Genomic DNA, 21,368 nt, shown 5'->3' with positions numbered 1-21,368 from the left:
GGACTCTTTTGGTTGAAGGCCCATGAAGGGATTTGGGTCCAATTTGGAAAAGTGGGCCATATTTGGACTTTTGGTCATTATTTTGCAATTTGGGCTTTTTGGACAGTTGGTTTGGGCCTTAGCCTTGGGCAAAGTTAGGGAAAGGGTAAAAAGGTCTTTTACCCTATTTTGGACTCTTAGTGTGAGTTGTAACGCCCGTAGATCCGGGCTAGTCAAATTAGAGGCAATAGGGGTCGAAAACGACTTTTCGACAAAAGATTATTTAGAATAAATAATCTTAAACAAGTTGTGGAATATGTCTCAAGGTTTCCGTACATATAAAGAATGCCGAAATCCGAGCTATAACGAAGAAGTTATGGCCCGCCGAAGTTTTACGGCAAAACCGGCACGGCACCGGGAGATGTAAATAGTGAATTTACGATAGAAGACTTTTTAGCCTTAACAGTCTAAACAAAAGTCGTAGAATATGTTAAACTAAGAACATCGATAAAAAGAACGCCCAAATCTGACTTCGTATGAAGAAGTTATGATTTTTCTAAGATTCGGCTTAGCAGTGCACAGCCCGAAACTCGAATTTTAGTTCGAGCGGTTTTTGGCTTACGTGACCTAAATGAGAGTTGAAGGTATCATTAATAGGAACTCAACGGTAAAAAGACAGACGAAAACGGAGTCCGGATGAAGGAGTTATGAACTCTTCACGGTCATTTAACAGTCTAAACACCTCCTACTGTTAAATTTGAGATCAGTCGAGAATTAGCTGACGGAGTCTAAACGAAAGTTGTAGATCTTGATTTTACCTACGCGTGGATATAAAGAACGTCGAAAACGGAGCTCGTATGCAAAAGTTATGATTTTTCTAAGTTTGAAGGCTGATACGCGATAGGGGTGACGTGGCACCACCAGAATTGGACACGTGACACCACCAGAAGGCCACCACATGGACCAACTCGACGAGTCATGACTCAGACTTGACAAGTCTATCAGATTCCTCCCCTATAAATAGAGGTGTCGGGTTCCCTCATTCTTCACACCTTCCTAAACTATTCTTTCTCTCTCTAGACTCTCTCTCTAGCCCCTAACCCCCTAAAAGCCTAGGTAAACCCCCTAGCACCCGAAGGAAGCCCAGAGGCTCCCGGAGTCCCGAGAAAAAGGGTCTTTCAGCTCGGAAACGTTGCTCCAGCGAAGCCCGGTTTTCGAGAAAACCCGCTGTAAGTGAGTTATGCCTACGCTATCTTTAGTATAGCTTATGTTTTAATATAGTAACATTATTAGGAACTTATAATGAGTATTTGGGCTATTATTATGTGTTATATTGAGTGTTATTTAACGCTTGTATAATAATAATAATAGTTAGACTATTAGTTTGTCGCGGTTATCGTTAGACTAAACCCTAGTGGTATTGATACTAGGTTTTATCGAAGGAAATTGTTTTGGGAGTATCGAAGCGTTGTCCGAGTGCCGAGTCACCACCTTTCAGGTGAGTGCATGGTCTCTTTCATCTTACACATAGATATGAAGTATTTTATATAAACTACGTGCTATGTGTGCATATTATCTGAATACTTGTTGTCTATGCTGGATGAACGTTTTATACATGTTTTAAAGGATTTAAACTGTATATGTATTTTATATATACGAATATGTTGGGTATGATGATGGGTAGATAAATGATGAGAGATAAAAGATGACGTGAGTATACATTGGCAGCTATAGACTTAGTGCCTATGGGACAAACACCGGTAGCTGTGGACTTAGTACCTGTTAGACGTTGGTAGCTATGGATTTAGTACCTGTTGGGAATTGGTAGCTATGGACTTAGTACCTATTAGTTAGACGCTGGTAGCTAAGCATTTAGTACCTGTTGAACATTGGTAGCTATGGACTTAGTACCTATTAGATAAAGACTGGTAGCTATGGATTTAGTACCCGATGAATAGACTATAGCAACTATGGAATTAGTGCTTTATGAACGAACATTGGCAGCTATGGATTTAGTGCCAGTCCTAGAACCCTGGAAGTAAGGGACTTCGGAATAAACGAATGAAGGATAGATGACTCTTAGGTTAAATCCTTAAAGAGTAAAGAAGATAATGGGGATGGGTAATTGGGTTGATTGTTTGATTAAACATAATAATTATATTATTGTGGGTTGAAAACCCTATGTACTCACCAGGTTTCCCAACCTGACCCACTCAGTTTATGTATATCACAGGTGACGAAAAGAAGTGACATTACACTGAGAGATTTAAAGAGATGTAGATCACTAGTGTAAATAATTGTAAGTTCTGTTTATGCTTATGTTTCTGTATTAACGATGACATCCCAAACGTTTTAAGATGAATAAAAATACGTTTCTTCGAAAATGTTTTAATAACGTATTTATCGTGTTTTTCTGGGAACAAATTCCACAACCTTTTTATAAAATGAAGTACTCTGATTTTCATAAAGCATAAACAAAATCGGTCTTTTCTGGCCGTGATTTTGGGGATGTCACAGTTGGTATCAGAGCATTAGTTTAAGCGAACTAGGAATATGGATTTATTTCTAGACTTAAACTTAGAATGCTAAGCGATGATTGTGAGGTGTGAGCACTAGCTTAATTTAGGAATGATGCCTAAATTGCTTTTATGTGCTAAATGATTTGTTATGCCATAATTTGATCGGATCTATGGTCTGTTGCCGACCGGATCTGGAAACCTTATGTGTTTAGGATTCTAAACGTACGAATACGATATTAGAACTAGCATATAAACGTTTCGAAGTGATAAGGATGATTTAAACGTCAATCCTAAGTAAAGGTCTAGATTCACCTTATTCGGTGTAGAGATCAAGATGGCAAGAACCCGTAGCGGAAACGTAAATGCGAATGGGAACCGGAACCAACCCCAAGTGGTTCAACAAATACCTGTTGTTGAAGAAGTTGCGCCTAAGCCAGTTACCATGGCTGGAGTTCAAGCCATGATTCGGGCTATGTTAGCTGAAAAAAAGGGAAGAAATGAGACAGATGTTGAATAGGGACGAACCTACTGTACATGTTGAACCGACGGAGCCAGTTCCCGAGCAATCTGAGGAAGGGAACTACAGCCGCCAAGTGAGTCAAGTAGGGATTCAAGGTGAGCAAAGGGATGGCCCAGAAGGGAGAAACAACAAGGATGGGCGGATGTACAAGAATTTCTTGGGTGCGAAACCACCAAGCCTCTCAGGAAGCCCGAAGCCAGTTGAGATTATGGATTGGATCTCTGAGATGGAGATGGTGTTTGAGAGCTGCAGCTGTAACAAGAAACAGAAGACTGTCTTCGAAGTAAAACAGCTGAAAACTGGAGTCTTGAACTGGTGGAAGCTATTGGCAGATACGATGCCACGAGGAGAAGCCTTAAGGATGTCGTGGGAAGAGTTTTTGGAATAATTGAAAATGCAATACTGCTCGGAGATAGATCTGATAGACCTAAACAATGAGTTTCAGAACCTGAAGAAAGGGAAGATGAGTGTTGATGAGTATGCCACCGCATTCACCGAAAGGATGAAGCTATTCCTCTACTTGGTGCCTACTGAACTCTCCAAGATTGATAGGTTTGCTAACGGACTGCCCACTAACTTTGGTCCAATGGTCAAAATGGCAACTACTTTGAAAGCAGCTGTTAGGGCAGCTAAGAACGTAGAGGCCCAGATAAGAGAAAAGGGTCTAGAAAAAGATAAGGTAGGAGAGAAGCGGAAGTTTGAAGGATCTTCGAGGCCGAACAAGGAAAGCAAATTCTCAAAGATTGGAGGAGCAGATGGAGGTGAAGCAAAATGGTGTGATAGATGCAAGAAGAAGCATGGTGGAAAGTGCAACGAAGAAGTGACTTGTTACAAGTGTGGGAGGACTAGTCACTATTCCAAAGACTGCACGCATAATGACAAAGTATGCTACGGATGTGGAGGCAAGGGGCACATGTCCAGAGACTGCCCAAGGAAAAATAAAGCAGCAAGACCAGAAACGCCACCAAGGCCGAGGGCATTTCACATGATCCTTGACGAGGCAGAGAACCATGCAAGGAATCAAGAATGAGGACTTCTTACCCGAAGATCGGATTATGCAGTAGCCATAGTTTCGTATGATGTAGCCTAGTAGAGGAGTAGTCTAGGGTAAACTTGAACACCTATGTAATAGTTTCGAGAAATAATAAAATCTTCGTTTTGTTATCTGATGTGTGAAATTGTTGTGTGATTTGCTGCATGGTGACTTGGGAAACTGCGAGACAATACTTGGAACGAGTATGAGTAGGTGTGAAAGGTAGTAGAGGCCTATACTACCGGAAACACAGGACTCACACTTGGATCAGGGAAAGTCACAAGGTTACCAAGAAGCCAGTAATTGATTTCGTTTTATTCAAGTATGTTGTTACCATTGTTTCGGTAATGACTAAGAAGATTGTTGTTATCCCGACCCTAGTGGTCATATCACATTGAGTCCGACTACGATGAGTAGGTTACGTGGTTCAGAAAACCAAGTTTGATGTAGCGTCCGACTTAAACCAAACGATTGAAATCAAAGCGATCAATAGAAATATCGCGCTCGTTGTTAAAGAAGTTGGTAGCTAGAAATGCCTAATGTTAAAGTGTGATTATATCACATTAGAACATGAAGGAAGGCATAGTCTGTTTTAGAATTTAACACAAAGAGACCTAAATCTAAGTGTTGCAACATACGATGATAGGTCATTAGAATATGACACATCGATCTATAGTAGTAATAAGAGAAATCATCTCAAGTTCGTATCCAGTAAGGATCGAGATTTTTTAGTCGAAGGTCATAATTTGGAGTCTAACCTTAGGTAGAGAGCAGGTGCACGATCGAGTACTGCTTGCAGTCAACGAGTCTAGGAGATAGACTTGAAGGAATGTAGAAGTTATAAATATTACCTAGGATGAAGAGATAACGTATGGAGTCATTATACGACCCTGTTTCGTTGATGATTCCGGGACGTAATCATCCTAAGGGGGAGATAATTATAACGCCCGTAGATCCGGGCTAGTCAAATTAGAGACAATAGGGGTTGAAAACGACTTTTCGACAAAAGATTATTTAGAATAAATAATCTTAAACAAGTTGTGTAATATGTCTCAAGGTTTCCGTACATATAAAGAATGCCGAAATCCGAGCTATAACGAAGAAGTTATGGCCCGCCGAAGTTTTACGGCAAAACCGGCACGGCACCGGGAGACGTAAATAGTGAATTTATGATAGAAGACTTTTTAGCCTTAGCAGTCTAAACAAAAGTCGTAGAATATGTTAAACTAAGAACATCGATAAAAAGAACGCCCAAATCTGACTTCGTATGAAGAAGTTATGATTTTTCTAAGATTCGGCTTAGCAATGCACGGCCCGAAACTCGAATTTTAGTTCGAGCGGTTTTTCGCTTACGTGACCTAAATGAGAGTTGAAGGTCTCATTAATAGGAACTCAACGGTAAAAAGACAGATGAAAACGGAGTCCGGATGAAGGAGTTATGAACTCTTCGCGGTCATTTAACAGTCTAAACACCTCCTACAGTTAAATTTGAGATTGGTCGAGAATTAGCTGACGGAGTCTAAACGAAAGTTGTAGATCTTGATTTTACCTACGCGTGGATATAAAGAACGTCGAAAACGGAGCTCGTATGCGAAAGTTATGATTTTTCTAAGTTTGAAGGCTGATACGCGATAGGGGGTGACGTGGCACCACCAGAATTGGACACGTGGCACCACCAGAAGGCCACCACATGGACCAACTCGACGATTCATGACTCAGACTCGATGAGTCTATCAGATTCCTCCCCTATAAATAGAGGTGTCGGGTTCCCTCATTCTTCACACCTTCCTAAACTATTCTTTCTCTCTATAGACTCTCTCTCTAGCCCCCTAACCCCCTAAAAGCCTAGGTAAACCCCCTAGCACCCGAAGGAAGCCCCGAGGCTCCCGGAGACCCAAGAAAAAGGGTCTTTCGGCTCGGAAATGTTGCTCCAGCGAAGCCCGGTTTTTGAGAAAACCCGATGTAAGTGAGCTATGCCTACGCTATCTTTAGTATAGCTTATGTTTTAATATAGTAACATTATTAGGAACTTATAATGAGTATTTGGGCTATTATTATGTGTTATATTGAGTGTTATTTAACGCTTGTATAATAATAATAATAGTCAGACTATTAGTTTGTCGCGGTTATCGTTAGACTAAACCCTAGTGGTATTGATACTAGGTTTTATCGAAGAAAATTGTTTTGGGAGTATCGAAGCGCTATCCGAGTGCCGAGTCACCACCTTTCAGGTGAGTGCATGGTCCCTTTCATCTTACACATAGATATGAAGTATTTTATATAAACTACGTGCTATGTGTGCATATTATCTGAATACTTGTTGTCTATGCTGGATGAACGTTTTATACATGTTTTAAAGGATTTAAACTGTATACGTATTTTATATATACGAATATGTTGGGTATGATGATGGGTAGATAAATGATGAGAGATAGAAGATGACGTGAGTATACATTGGCAGCTATAGACTTAGTGCCTATGGGACAAACACCGGTAGCTATGGACTTAGTACCTGTTAGACGTTGGTAGCTATGGATTTAGTACCTGTTGGGAATTGGTAGCTATGGACTTAGTACCTATTAGTTAGACGCTGGTAGCTAAGGATTTAGTACCTGTTGAACATTGGTAGCTATGGACTTAGTACCTATTAGATAAAGACTGGTAGCTATGGATTTAGTACCCGATGAATAGACTATAGCAACTATGGAATTAGTGCTTTATGAACGAACATTGACAGCTATGGATTTAGTGCCAGTCCTAGAACCCTGGAAGTAAGGGACTTCGGAATAAACGAATGAAGGATAGATGAATCTTAGGTTAAATCCTTAAAGAGTAAAGAAGATAATGGGGATGGGTAATTGGGTTGATTGTTTGATTAAACATAATAATTATATTATTGTGGGTTGAAAACCCTATGTACTCACCAGGTTTCCCAACCTGACCCACTCAGTTTATGTATATCACAGGTGACGAAATGAAGTGACATTACACTGAGAGATTTAAAGAGATGTAGATCACTAGTGTAAATAATTGTAAGTTCTGTTTATGCTTATGTTTCTGTATTAACGATGACATCCCAAACGTTTTAAGATGAATAAAAATACGTTTCTTCGAAAATGTTTTAATAACGTATTTATCGTGTTTTTCTGGGAACAAATTCCGCAACCTTTTTATAAAATGAAGTACTCTGATTTTCATAAAGCATAAACAAAATCGGTCTTTTCTGGCCGTGATTTTGGGGATGTCACATGAGTCGGGAACCAATTATTAATTGGATGTTATTTTGTGATTATATTGTAGGGATTTTAGCGGGCCAGCAGTAATAGATTTATCTATAAGATTCAACAGTCCGAGGTGAGTTTTCTCACTGTGTTTAGTGGGTCGAAGGCACCAATATCGACCCATGGTTTTTTATGTAGGATGCTAGATGTATGTGTGACTCTTCCATGTGTATGCATTGGTATGTATACTGAGTAGATTTGGATGTCGAGCGAGGCTCGATGACTGTATTGTATGTTGTTATCTTTGTGATCATCGCATATGTTAGTATGATTATATGGTTATATGCTTATATGTGTGTCAGGCGAGGTCTAATGAATGACATCTATGATCCAAGTGGGGCTCGATGTCGGTCGGGGCCCGAGGCTGAGTGGGACTCGATGTTGGGCGAGGTCCGATGTGGGGTGGGGGCCTAGTATATGTTTATTTATGTATGGTATGTGGTATTTTGGGGAAATCACTAAGCTTTAAGCTTACGATTTTCAGTTTATGCTTCTGGTACTTCAGGATCGGAAAGGAAGAGCCCGGAATGATTGCAGAGCACATACCACTTTTCCACATTTGACATTTACTCTGATATAATATGATGTAGTGACATACTTTGGTCTATTTAGGTTATATGACAATGTTTTGAAACAAAGTTTTATTTAAATTAAAAATGAAAATTTTTGATCTTATTTTTTGGACGTTACAGCTAGACACAAAAGGTTATTTGAGTTAACCATTGGTCAAATACTGGAGTTTGTCTAACTTACATTGTACCCATAGTTTTAAATTTTTGACCAAAATAACACAATAATCTAAATTAATTATATAATTGTTTATCAATTAATAAATAAATAAATAATTATATTTTATTTTTATTTTCATATTTTATTATTTTATTTAGTTATTTGGTATATTTAAAATTTTCAACTTTAATTATATCAAAAAGGAAAAAATTATGAGGATGTTAGAGTTATCTACTCGTAGGATGCACTACTAGAAAAAGGTTAATAGAGTACGGTTGAAATTGTGAATATAATACGTACATAGAGGGCGTATTAGTAGAGGGGTGTATTAGATTACATGCATAATAGAGTACGGCTATTTGACCGTATTATATTATCCTATCTAGTTTACAACCATCGCATGCATACAATCATCTAATACGCCATATATACACATCTAATACACCAATAAACAACCGTACTTGATGTCTCACATCTAATACACCAATTCCACTCCAAACAGTCAATTCCAGTCCATGGATGCTCTGGAACACATGGATCACCATTCCAACTGAAACAAACTTTTCAATTTCTGCAAAGCTACTATATGATTACCATGGATCAGTCTCTACAAAATACAAACCTACTATATGATTCCATTCCAACCATAAGAAGTGGGACATCACTGATCATGTTTTCATTTTCAGAAATAGAAAAAAAATTACAATGAACTTAGTTCATTAAACAGAAAAAAAATTGTTAATGTCACATCTCTAACCTCTCTTTCCCCTTTGTCACCTCTAGCCTCTCTTTCCCCTTTGTGGTTGATTCATTGTATGCCTACAAAAATTAACAAGAAAACTTACGATTCAAAATCTCAAATAACTTTTAATGAAGAAAACTCAAATTATAAGACCTTGGCCATTAACAACTTCATCTATAGCAATGCAAGGGTGAAAACTTCTCCAGAACATAAAAAATATGAGCAAATACAACATGAAATACAACTTGTGTACCTTACAAAAAGGCTTCACTTTATCACCAAAAGTTCTCATCCATGTTTTAACACGTTCCTCCAATTCCTCACTAGAAAATGGTTTTTTGTCCTTCCAAATGTTCTACAAACAAATTAAGATAAAAAATTTGTTATTGAACAAAGGTGAGCCTTTATTACAATAAACAAAAATGAAAAAAAAATATATCTAACAATATACTTACTTTCGGAAATCCATGTTGTCGAAAAAGTACAAACTCATGCATCCAGTTCATAACGTAGTAACCACACTCCCAATCGGACAATTGTTGATTACACTAAAACAATTATATACGTATGAGAGTTTTCTTTTCGGATATATATATATATATATATATATATATATATATGTATATATATATATATATATTAGTTAGTAAGATTAATTACCTTGGGGAAAATCCAAGTCATTGGACACAAACGTGATTTGTTGGTTTTTGTTTTTTTAAACCTTGTAACAGCCCTAAAACAAAAATAAACAACAATGATTTGTTAAAATTTATAAAAAGATATATCATTTCGAATACTAAAATAATAAATTTCTTACTTATTCACATGTTCAACTATTGTGTAGTCTTTCAATGTCTTTGTCTGTCTTGCAGAATCCAAAATGTAGCTTTTATACTGATGAGGACAAATCACTATCAACATCCAAGGTCTCCTAATAAAGATTAAACAAATTAAACATAAACAACTTTTGATTAAAAATATCATAACAGTAAAGACATTTAGAATGTCATACCTTTCCCAATATGGTGCAAGAAAAAATTGTTTTTCCTCATGAAAATTCATCATATCAACAAGATCATTGATGACATGATCTGTTTCACCCCTATCATCGTATTCACATCTCGTAGACGTGATACATTGTGGGTTTATAAAACCACATTTGTTATTCATTCTTGATACAAGCATGAGTGAATGTAGCATTCTGAAAACACAATATATATTATAATGGTAAAATAATATGAAACATTAATACCATAAATGTTAAAGTACTTACATTTGATACCAGAGAATACAACTAATATCAAGTTGTTCTTTGTTCAACATCTCCATAATGGCCACTGAGCTAATCACGGTTTCAACACTCGCAGAGTTGAAGATCCCAGGTTCAGACACAATAGGAAACGACTCCGGAATGTTGTGGCTCTTAAACAGTTTCTTTGGCATCATGGGTTCTTGCATAGTTTTGTATAACTTTTCCTTTTGTACCTACATTAAGAAACCAAACGATTATCATGAAAATTGTATTGCTATGAAAATAATAACAATGAGAGAGAGAGAGAGAGAGAGAGAGAGAGAGAGATGTAGGTTTGCGCCATATACCCTATTTTCTGCTTCATCCCCCATCATCTCTTTAGATGCTTCCAGTTTCCTTCTTTTCTTTCTAGGAAGATTTTTCTGCCACCAAAAAATAGTAAAAAATACAGTATATTTCTGTGGGCTAAATGCTAAAAATAGCATCCAACTTTCATATATTTTCATTGTAACTTTTTATCTTATTAAGGCATGTTAATATATAATATCTTTCAAAGAAATCAAAAGAAGAAAATTATGCACCTCATACTCTTGCTTTTTGTTTGCTTTCTTCTTATGCTCCTTAGCTTCTTCAACATTCACGTTTTCTTTCTCTTTTTCCTAAAGTCCGAATTAAAAGATTATATTTTAATATATGTAGTTTTTTTATGGCAAATTAACTATAAATGAAAACAATACCTTTCCAAAATTGTAAGCTAGAGTGACTACCTGGTCATGAAGAATAGGAGCAGCTTGGGTCGACATTGATAATGGTTCAATGAGAGGTCTTTTATCTTTCTACATAATTGAAATCGAGTTTAGTAAATAGTCAATGATGCATGTGATTAGATATTAATGTACCTTAATAAGAGTAATTGAATCTCTAGGCCATTGAATAAAACTATGAAGTGCCTGCCCTAGATTATATACACCTTCAATTGGCGAGATTGGAAGAAGGAAAGAATGATGATATCCATAGATAATATCGACTGATACCCTCAAATGCCCTGCTTCTAGAGGAACCGAATGAATTACACCATCTCCGAAAGGGAAGACGGTTCCTTTGGCTAATGATGGGCGTATTGTGCCATATGGTAGCATCAACTCGCAGTCGGTGGCTTCCTACAAACAAATATACATTTTGTTTAATGCAAAGTTATATTATCAAACATGCAAACAAATATATATGTTAGAAAAAATAGATACCGTTATCTTATGCAAATCATCCAACAATGTCGTGGATGTCTTCGATCCAACACTTGTCGTCTTCACCCGAGAAAAATTTGTGTCTTCCGCCATATCAATTGTCTTATCTTGCTTCAACGCAGCAACCACTATCGGTACTAATTGTTCCGACATCTCAGTCATTAACCTATCTTTGATCTTGTCATAAAAGTTGCTATTCAACATCCTCGTCTCTAGCTTTTCTTGCATCTGTTCAACATCGGGTAACTCATGTTCTTTCTTTTTTCTTTTATAAATCATTGATTGCTTTAATCCAATATTATGACCAACTGCCCTCGTGCGACCGGAATGTTCCCGTCCTAGTACCTCCGCCAGTAGATCAGATCGAGGTCCAAGCTCCAACACTCCTTGAGATAACAGAATATCTTTTTGGATCTATAAAAATGCAAACAATACAACTGTAAGAGCAGTTTATTTAATAAAGAACTTTCAAAGGCCACTATCTTACAATCTTATCTACTAGAGGTTCGGTCTCTGGCGTTATAACCAACTGCCCCGATGCATTGCGTTTTCTCCTGGCATAGAGAAAATTCCTTGCCCGCTTGCTTGATATATTGTGGCCTTTTATTGTTACACCAGATGTTGCCTCTTCATCCCATTTGCTTTCATTACCACGATACCCGCTTGGGCCCAACCAAGGATGGTTCTTGTTTTTATTTGCTGCCTCCCTTCCTTTTCTTCTTAATTCCTTTACAAATGAATTGTCCAATTAGAAATAGTAAAACACAACAATATTATAAACTCAAACAGACCTCAAATTCTTCTGTGGATTTTAGAACAATAAACTTTTTCCACATTGCTTTGTCAAGGTACGAGTATTCTTTTACTGGATTGACACCTTTTTCCCACAACTTAAGAAGCGCCGACTTGTAGGCCTTCCATTGCGTGTTGCAATCTCTAAGTACTTGTGCTTTATGATTATCATCTCGTATATGCCAATAATTCTGCTTTTTTAAATAAAAAATGAAGATAACAATTATTAGGTAAATGATATGATACAACTTGTATGATAGAAGAGAATAACATGGCAGGAAATTGTGATTGCTACTATTAAATGATATCAAAAGTGTGTTGAAATGAGTTTTACCTTTATGTTCAACCACAATTGATCCTTGTCACATTGATCCACTAAATCCCAACTATCTATAAGGATAGAAATCATCTTCCTCGTAGTCACTCCACGATAACTGGTGAACTTAAAGCGGTTAGGTCCAATAGCTCTACCGAATTGATCAAACTCAACTGTTAAATTTGATAGATATTCTTTGGAATGATCTCTGATCAATGTCACACTTCTCTTTTTCTTTTCTTTACGGTCCATTGTATGCCTACAAAAGCATAAACACTCGTATAATTAATTCTAAGAGTCTTAAACACCAAAAAAAAAACCAAAATTTTATATAAAATTAAAGATGCCCAAGGTAAGTTTATGCTATTTTCAAAACAAATTCAATGCTTTATGTACTCTTGATTCATATATTAACTCAAATAATGTTTGTTAATATGTATACCTTGCTTCAAGATGTTTCGTTTTGGGTTTATCAACACTTCTTTTTCTGGTTTTTCTTTCTACCATACGGATCCTCCTGCTCTTGGTTGTTTGCACTAGTACCTCATCCATATATAATGGTAAATTTCCAATGTATAACCTCAGACCTGTTGATAAAAAAATGAGCATAAAAATGATCATAGAAAATGATGAGGGTAAAGATATGTTAAAGATTATGACTTAATCCAACTAATGAGAAGATGATGAAATAATAATCGATACCCCACAGCTAAAGGCAATTGAAGTGAAATTGAAGGAGATTGGAATAGTCTCTGAATCTTTTGGTCCTGTACAGAAAATTTCAAAAGGATCAATGTGATTGAAGATTACACAAATAAAAAATCGGTTACTTTGTAGTTTTCATTCCATTCTAAATGCATATTTCTACTCAATAGTGCAAAGGTGGCAACTCAGGGGAGAAGAAACTCTCTCTTCATTTCTGATGATTGGTATGTAAATTGCCTCATATTCTTAAAATCGAATTTATTTATTAAAATTATGACATGGAATTTTATAAAACATTTTAGTAATTCAGCTGTGTTGACTTGTTTTCGAGCCAAATGTACTCATTTAACTGTTATATTAACCTAATATTTCTTTTATTCTTTAATTTCAACCTTTTGCAGATGTTAAATCAAGTTACAAAAGGATGAATGCACTCCCTAAAGTACCCTTATACACCTGCCCAAGTGAATTTTGACAAATATTACCTGAGGAAAACATCAACCAAATCCCCATTTTCTTTTAATCTACCCTTATACACCTGCCCAAGTGAGGCTGCTGCTATTGGAGAAGTGGTGAGCTCTGAATAGATGTTTGGTGAAAGTGTATGATGAGATTATTTTGATGAAGGCAAAGGGGTTTGTAGCAAATTCTTTCTATAGCGGTTTAACTGCTACTGAGTTTTTCTATAAGAAAGAATATTGACACATTTTTTTTGTTTCTTTAGAGGAGTTCACATAGGAAATCATCAGAGGGTAGCAAAATATGCGCCTTTGACTTGTTGGCATCCATAGCTGACAAGTTATCACAGGAGAGTGAAAGTTCTACTTCAATCACCAGTCCAAAACAAGTTATCATAGTTTAAATCTACCCTCCAAACGTAGGTTACTAGAAATTAATATGATTATGATATCATAGACCAGTTGAAATTGTCGATTACTAGAAATTTTACTGATTATGGTCTAATAAACCAATAATTGAGTAGCATTTATACTTTTACACAGTATAACCATTATCAACTCCTAGTCAACTAGCAGCATTGCATAAACACAACATTAATCAAAGAAGACATTGTCATAAACAGAACATTAATCAAAGAAGGTCGATCGTACCTGTAAACAACGTGAAAGAAGGAGGAGGCAGAAGCGGCTGTTGGCCGGAGTAGGAGACTTCGTGTGTGTTGTCGACTGAAGACCGGAGGCGGAGGCGGAGGCGTCGTCGGGTGAAGGCGAAGGCTTCGTTGTTCTCGTGATAAGCAAAAAAGTACACGCAAAAGGGAGCGTAATTGCAATTTTGACTTTTGGGTCAATTTTGTTTAGTTTGCAAATTTTGACCGAATTGAAAATGTGCTGGGCTACACTGATGGGCCCCTTCAATATGCACATCCATATAAAAGAAAAATGGGATTCCCGTCCATATATATATATATATATATATATATATATATATATATATATATATATATATATATATATATATATAAGGAATATACATTACAGCATTATATAAGCTTCGTACAAAACCCTATAAACGACATCGTTTGCTGCTTTACAATTAAAACCCCAATTTTGGGGAAAAAACAAAACAAACACCGTGTTTAGGTGTGTGCTGTCATAAAAATCAGAAGTGATGAGGGAGGAGCTGAGACGAGGAGATGGAAGTGGATCGAAGTAGGAAACACAATTTGAGGTTATTTGGTTGAAAGAAATTGAGATGCAGAGGGCATATCAAGCGTACATGGGTTGTCAATCCCACTGTGCTCTTGTGTAGTCAAGGGAACACAACTAAGAGGAGGGTAGTCGCCGATGGCGGCATCATTGAGAGGGAAACGACGACGCAAGCGATGCCGCCCAGCTGGAAATCGCCGGAAAAGGTGCGGGTTTCGGGCTCTCAAACTTCCTTCCTAACATAAAAGCTTCCTTTTTCTGATTTGTGGTTTCGATCCACCAGGTCAGTAACGACGACATGACCTGGATTGAAGAAATTGTAACAATTTTGGCGAAAGAAGACTACAGATGGTTGGGGAATGATTCAATAGTGAAGCTTTCTGATTTTTCCCCTTGATTCTTGTTCTATTTGCATCGATCTAGTATCAGTTGAAGTCTGTAATCGACAATTGAAATTTCAATGGCCACTTACCTTCATCGATTGAAGTCATTAATTATAAGCTGGGAAAATTGATACAAAATTTTCTATCTGTGTGTCAATTCTCCCTTTGGAAAACATGGGCGCTTTCTCTATTTCAGTTAAGGAAACCGAGAATTCTTTCAATTTATCATTATCAGCATTCTTGTTGCAGGTAATCTTTCAGCCTCTTCATTTCCTTTTACCCTTTTTTATGATGCTAATACATTTTGGCATTGTGTAAGATTGGGTAGGATAGAGAAAGACAATAATTATATCACAATTATGGTGGAATTAGGAAGTGGATGAAACATTGTATCAAGGATGGAAACAACTTATTAAGGATCTTAGTCTTAAACGTATTAAAGTCATGATATATTGCAATCCTTGTCTAGCTCCAGTAAGTAATCATTTTCTTTATCAAAAAACACTTGTAAGGGCATTCATGTCTTTTGAAGATTTTAATTGATATATATTAGATGGATAGAAATCCAGATGCAAGGAGAAAGGTATTTTAAGAGGCAAAGAAGTTGGACATTTTAGTAAAAGACAAGTTGGACATTTTACCATGATTATTGTATTTTAAGGAATTATCATACAAATATTTTTATTGCTAATGTTTAGCTATTTTGTTTGTCTTAATGAATGGGTTCCATGTGGATATAAGTTTCTCCAGTAATTTACATATGAAGGTTACAATTTTCTCAAAACCTCATTGATTTTTTTGCAGGTCATCGTTATGGTAGATAATCTATGGTTCGGTTCAAGAGGAAGGGTAAAAGGGGAAAACAGTCCTTACCAATGACCAATAGGGGCAACAGAGGTAATTTGGGGACTACTATGAAACTCAAGGCAGGAAGGGTAAAAAGGGAAAACAGTCATTGTTGGGTTTAATGTTCATCACTCTTGTTTGGTAGATTTATAAGTTTATTGTTATTAGTTGTAATTAGTTGCAAGGATTTGGTAACTTTCTATATGGTGGTGTCATATTTTTGGCATTTTTTGTTCCGGTTTGTAATATGTACATTCCCAACCATTAGTTGGGTTTTTTTTTTTTTTTTTTTTTTTTTTTATTTTTTTTTATAATAACATTCTTATTTCAAATCTCAAAAAGAATATGTTGATTAGTAGAAGTAGTTTACTGTTGCATTATACCTATTAACAACATTATACTTGAATCAATTTTCTTTTTAACAAAATAATACTTTCAACAATAGGATTATACTTTCATTTTGTACACATAATAGCATCGTACTTTCAGTTTTTACACATAATATCCACGTACTTTCATTTTTTACACATAATACCCCCGTACTTCCCTTTTTTACACGTAATAACATCGTACTTTCAGTTTTTATACATAATACCCCCTACTTTCATTTTTTACACATAATTGCATCGTAATTTCATTTTTTACACGTAATACCCCCATACTTTTGTTTTCTACACATAATAGCATCGTACTTTCATTTTTTACACACAATACCCCCGTACTTCTGTTTTTTACAAATAATACCCCCGTACTTTCTTTTTTTACACATAATAGTAGTAACCATTCAACATTTTCATTCCAGAATAAAATGAAGATAAACTTGTGTAAGTCATGACATAAGTTGGATCATCTGGTGGTGATAGCAGCTGTGTACATTGATGGATAACAGTTGCTTCTACCTGTAAAATTACAAAAATACCCTTACTACTATCTAAAGTTGTAAACACATCAATGATTCATATAGCCAAACAGAAAGTAACCTGTTTCCATATGATCCATATAGCCAAACACATCAATGTGTAGTTAAGAACATAGAATTGTTCTTAACTACAACTATCATTGTTATTGTCCTTCAGTGTCGTGTCCGTCTGTGTTGCTGCAAACAAAAATGTATTAAATACATACATAATACTATCCTCATATGTTTCAGATTTACATTCAAATTATATTTTTTATTTTTAGATTGAACAGAGGGGTTTATTACCTTTCTTCAACATATGCTCCTTCGTTATGGTCCAATCTTAAGTAAGCAGCGTCATTAATATCGACATTCATAGATGGAATACCAATAGAAAATGGAGGTAGGTCGTCAAACTGGTTATATTCTTCCTCGTCCACGACATTTTCAACTCCGAGTATACGTCGTTTACCATGAAGAACAATGTGCCATCTCGTGTCCATTGGGTCCTCAACAAAGAATACTTGGTTAGCTTGCTTAGCTAGAATAAATGGTTCAGATACATAACCGTTTGTAGAAAGATTGACAAGTGTGAAACCGTCTTCATCAACTTTAACACCTCTTCTATTGTCAACCCACTTACACTTGAACACGGGGACTACAACCGAGGAATCATAGTTCAATTCCCAAATTTCTTGAATGACACCATAATACGAGTCTTTGGCTATACGTGACCTTCCCTCATGATTTGCACTAGAGTATTCGGTCGACATGGCTATTAGCGTCACTCCACTATTTTGTAGTGTGCTCTTTCTATCCTGGTTTTGGGTATAAAATGTATACCCATTAATGTCATAGCTTTGATATGTTGACACAACATTTTGCGGACCATACCCCAACACCTGCACTAATCTATCAACATCTTTTGTCCTTAAGCTTACTTTCACCTTATCTTTCAACCATTGTGGAAATTTTTTAATATGCTCGTTAGCTAACCATTTTTCGGTCCTCCTACTATTTCTTGATCGTAACATTTCCATGTGTTCCTTTGCATAAGGAGCAACAGATGTCATGTGTTGCAGGACTGTAAAGTGTGCCATGTGGAATTCGTCTCGATCAGGAATTACCACTTTCGATCCAGTTATACCAACTCCTTGAAGTCTACCTTCAAGATGTGATTGCGGTATTCCAATAGTGTTGACTCCTTTGAGATAGTTTGTACAAAACTCAATCACTTCCTCTGCAGCATATCCTCTAACAATACTGCCTTCTGGTCGATGTCGGTTCCTTACATATCCTTTTAAGACACACATATATCTCTCGAAAGGGTACATGTATCGCAGAAACACCGGACCACAAGCCTTTATTTCTCTTACAATATGGGATACAAGGTGAACCATGACATCAAAAAATGAAGGTGGAAAGTACATTTCAAGTTCACAGAGAGTGAGGATAATATCATGTTGCCATGAGTCCAAAACTTCAGGATCAATCACTTTCGAATGAATCATGTTGAAGAACAAGAAAAGCTTTGTTATTGTATGTCGGACATGGTCCGGAAGTATTCCACGAATTGCAATAGGAATCACATGTGTGATTAGAACATGATAATCATGTGACTTCATACCAATCAATTTCAAGTCTTTCATTGACACCAACTTCTTGATGTTTGCAGAATAGCCAGATGGCACCTTGATACCATGTAGGCATTTACAAAACTTTGTTTTCTCATCTTTAGACAATGTATAGCAAGCTGGTGGTAGATATGTACGTCTTCCTTCTTTCTTAATAGGAGCAAGCTCTGGACGAATTCCCATTGCAACCATGTCATCTCGAACACTAAGCCCATCCTTTGATTTTTTTGGAATGTTCAACAACAAGCTTGTTAAGCTTTCAGAAACATTTGTCGTAATATGCATGGGATCAAGACAATGTCGGACTTCCAACGTTTTCCAGTATGGTAATTCCCAAAAAATAGACCTTTTCTTCCAATTGGTCGGCTGATTGTTTTTACTGCGTTTTCCAAAAACAATCTTTAAATTTTGAACTTGGGAAAATGTCATTTTTCCATCCATTGGGAGATTCATATCTTCATCCTCGGTTTTACCGTCAAACAAGTTTCCCTGGGTACGATACAAATGATTCTTTGGAAGTGATCGTCGATGTCCCATGTATACATTTTTTTACAGTTTTTCAACCACATCGACCGTGTGTCCTTTTCACAAACTGGACACGCCTTCTTTCCTTTTGTACTATATCCGGACAAATTTGCGTAAGCTGGAAAATCACTTATAGTACAATAAATCATTGCATGTAGCTGGAAATACTCTTTCTTGAATGCATCATAGACTTCAACTCCCGAGTTCCATAATTCTTTCATGTCGTTAATTAATGGTGCCAAAAACACATCAATATCATTACCGGGTTGTTTCGGACCTTGAATTAGCAATGACATCATGATGTATTTCCGTTTCATACATAACCACGGTGGAAGATTGTATATGCAAAGAAGAACCGGCCATGTGCTGTGACTACTTCTCATGTGTTTGAACGGATTAATTCCATCTGCACTAAGTCCGAATCGGAGATTTCTAATCTCATTACCAAATTCTTCAAATTCATGATCAATGTTCTTCCATTGCGGAGCATCAGCCACGTGTCTCATCTTTCCATCTCTTTTACGCTTCTCAGCATGCCAACGTAATAATTATGCATCTTTGGCATTTGCAAACAATCGTTTCAGTCTTGGTACAATGGGCAAATACCATAATAACTTGGCAGGGGGGGCATTCTTTGTCACATCACTATTATATTCTGTTTGTTTCTTCCACAAATAACGCGACCTTCCACATGTAATACATTCATGTAGATTTGCATGCTCATTTCTATACAACATACAATCATTTGGACATACATGTATTCTTTCGATTTCCAAATCCATTGCACACATTATTTTTTCGCTTGGTATAGTGAAACAGGCAACTCATTACTTTCAGGGAGCATTTCATGTATAACCCCTAACAGTTCTGTGAAACTTTTATCACTCCAACCATTATTTGCTTTTAGGTTAAACAATTTCAGGACAGCAGAAAGCTTGGAAAATTTCATGCAGCCGTCATACAACGGTTTTTCAACGTCTTCAAACAACTGTTGAAATTTTTCATAATCTCTATCAGGCACATTATCTTCAATATCATGTAACATGTCATCTAGGTTATCATGGATGTCATCTTCTGAATCATCTATATCATCGTAACTAGATTCAACATCAATTGTGTTATGATCAATCAATAACTCGCCATGTTGTGACCAACACGTATATCCATTCATAAATCCTTCACATATCACATGTTCTTCTATTATATCCAAATCATAGACCTTTTTACAATTTCGGCACATTTTACAAGGACACCAAATGTAAGATTCTCCTCTATGCACCCGATGATCCTCAGCAACTTTAAGAAATTTCTTGACGTTATGTAAATATTCACTGCTAGCCCGTGGTAGTCCATACATCCAAGTTTCACGATACATCTGTGTAAAATAATACCACAAAAAGAAAGGATTAGAGTCATCCCACAAAATAATAACAATGTATTTTCTTGTATTTACAAATAATAGTATAATGCTTATATTGATAGTGAAATGTAAGTGCATTGCTATTATAGGTACAAAATTATCACACAACCTTCCACAACACAGCTCATTACTTTTTATATCAACTTTGTTACAATTTTTGTGACCTGAATCAGACAAATATATCATGTTTTACCAAAAATGTTGATCATTAATAAACCTGTTTCAAGGATAATTTGGTCAAGATAAAAGATTTAACCACCAATTTTATCATTTTTTACAAATCAAAAATATTCTATTAAATAGTTGATTACATTTGAATTGATACAATTATTAGAAGAATATGATAAAAATGAAAGAATAACCATTGTTTATGAGGTACAGAGGGAATCTGTATCCTTTTAGTTGATGCAAACTCAAATGCTTACAGTAAACAAAAAATCAACAATTAACCACCAATTTTATCATTTCTTGAAAGATTTTAGCCAACATTTCAAGATTATTAAGCAGGTATACATATTATGTTTGCACTATATATGTGTGTATTATGGAACTTAATCTAATATTTCGACAGACTTGATGAAATAGGGAATGTGGTCTTTGTGAGTAAGAAGTTGATATATTGAAATTGATTGGTATGAACTTAGTACTCAAGGACTATTAAGGACTTGATGAAATAGGGAATGTGTTTGAATTTTAAGTTTTCAAAATAGAGGTCCTACCATTTGATTTTGCGTCTCCATCAAAGCCAAAACGCTTCCTTGTCTTTCGTGTGAACAATTGTAGTTCCTTTGTATTTGTATTTTTCTCTTGTTTTTCTGTTGCAAAAACATAAATCAAATCTCTTACCTTTAAATTTGAACCGCTACCTGTGTTTGTCTATTGCAAA

General features: G+C 36.2%; 3 protein-coding genes and 1 long non-coding RNA gene across 4 annotated transcripts; 1 reads left to right on the top strand and 3 right to left on the bottom strand.

Annotated features, from left to right (window-relative positions):
* Nucleotides 1–8,799: 8,799 nt before the first annotated feature.
* On the bottom strand, nt 8,800–9,973 carry LOC145002907 (uncharacterized). The gene is made up of 6 exons (XM_078962091.1): nt 9,816–9,973; nt 9,621–9,734; nt 9,464–9,536; nt 9,259–9,351; nt 9,057–9,158; nt 8,800–8,880 (listed from the first exon to the last, which is right to left on the bottom strand). The coding sequence occupies exons 1-6, from the start codon at nt 9,971–9,973 to the stop codon at nt 8,806–8,808; spliced, it is 615 nt and encodes a 204-aa protein (XP_078818217.1). The 3' UTR covers nt 8,800–8,805.
* Nucleotides 9,974–10,226: 253 nt separating this feature from the next.
* Nucleotides 10,227–12,941, bottom strand: LOC145002906 (uncharacterized). The gene is made up of 10 exons (XM_078962090.1): nt 12,850–12,941; nt 12,426–12,666; nt 12,091–12,282; nt 11,787–12,026; nt 11,300–11,713; nt 10,955–11,215; nt 10,823–10,891; nt 10,637–10,714; nt 10,396–10,477; nt 10,227–10,288 (listed from the first exon to the last, which is right to left on the bottom strand). Exons 1-10 carry the CDS (start codon nt 12,912–12,914, stop codon nt 10,227–10,229), a joined length of 1,704 nt encoding a protein of 567 aa, XP_078818216.1. The 5' UTR covers nt 12,915–12,941.
* A 1,702-nt stretch (nt 12,942–14,643) lies between these two features.
* On the top strand, nt 14,644–16,391 carry LOC145001670 (uncharacterized). The gene is made up of 3 exons (XR_013661677.1): nt 14,644–14,982; nt 15,060–15,408; nt 15,964–16,391. It is a non-coding gene; the product is annotated as an uncharacterized LOC145001670 (long non-coding RNA).
* Nucleotides 16,392–17,067: 676 nt separating this feature from the next.
* On the bottom strand, nt 17,068–19,568 carry LOC145002905 (uncharacterized). Its single transcript, XM_078962089.1, has 3 exons — nt 19,131–19,568; nt 17,210–19,026; nt 17,068–17,101 (listed from the first exon to the last, which is right to left on the bottom strand). Exons 1-3 carry the CDS (start codon nt 19,566–19,568, stop codon nt 17,068–17,070), a joined length of 2,289 nt encoding a protein of 762 aa, XP_078818215.1.
* Between the last annotated feature and the right edge of the window lie 1,800 nt (nt 19,569–21,368).

Source organism: Lactuca saligna, chromosome 6 (genome assembly GCF_052625555.1).
Source record: "Lactuca saligna cultivar CGN05327 chromosome 6, ASM5262555v1, whole genome shotgun sequence".
Lineage (NCBI taxonomy): Eukaryota > Viridiplantae > Streptophyta > Magnoliopsida > Asterales > Asteraceae > Lactuca > Lactuca saligna.
This window is presented reverse-complemented; position numbering and strand designations above follow the sequence as displayed.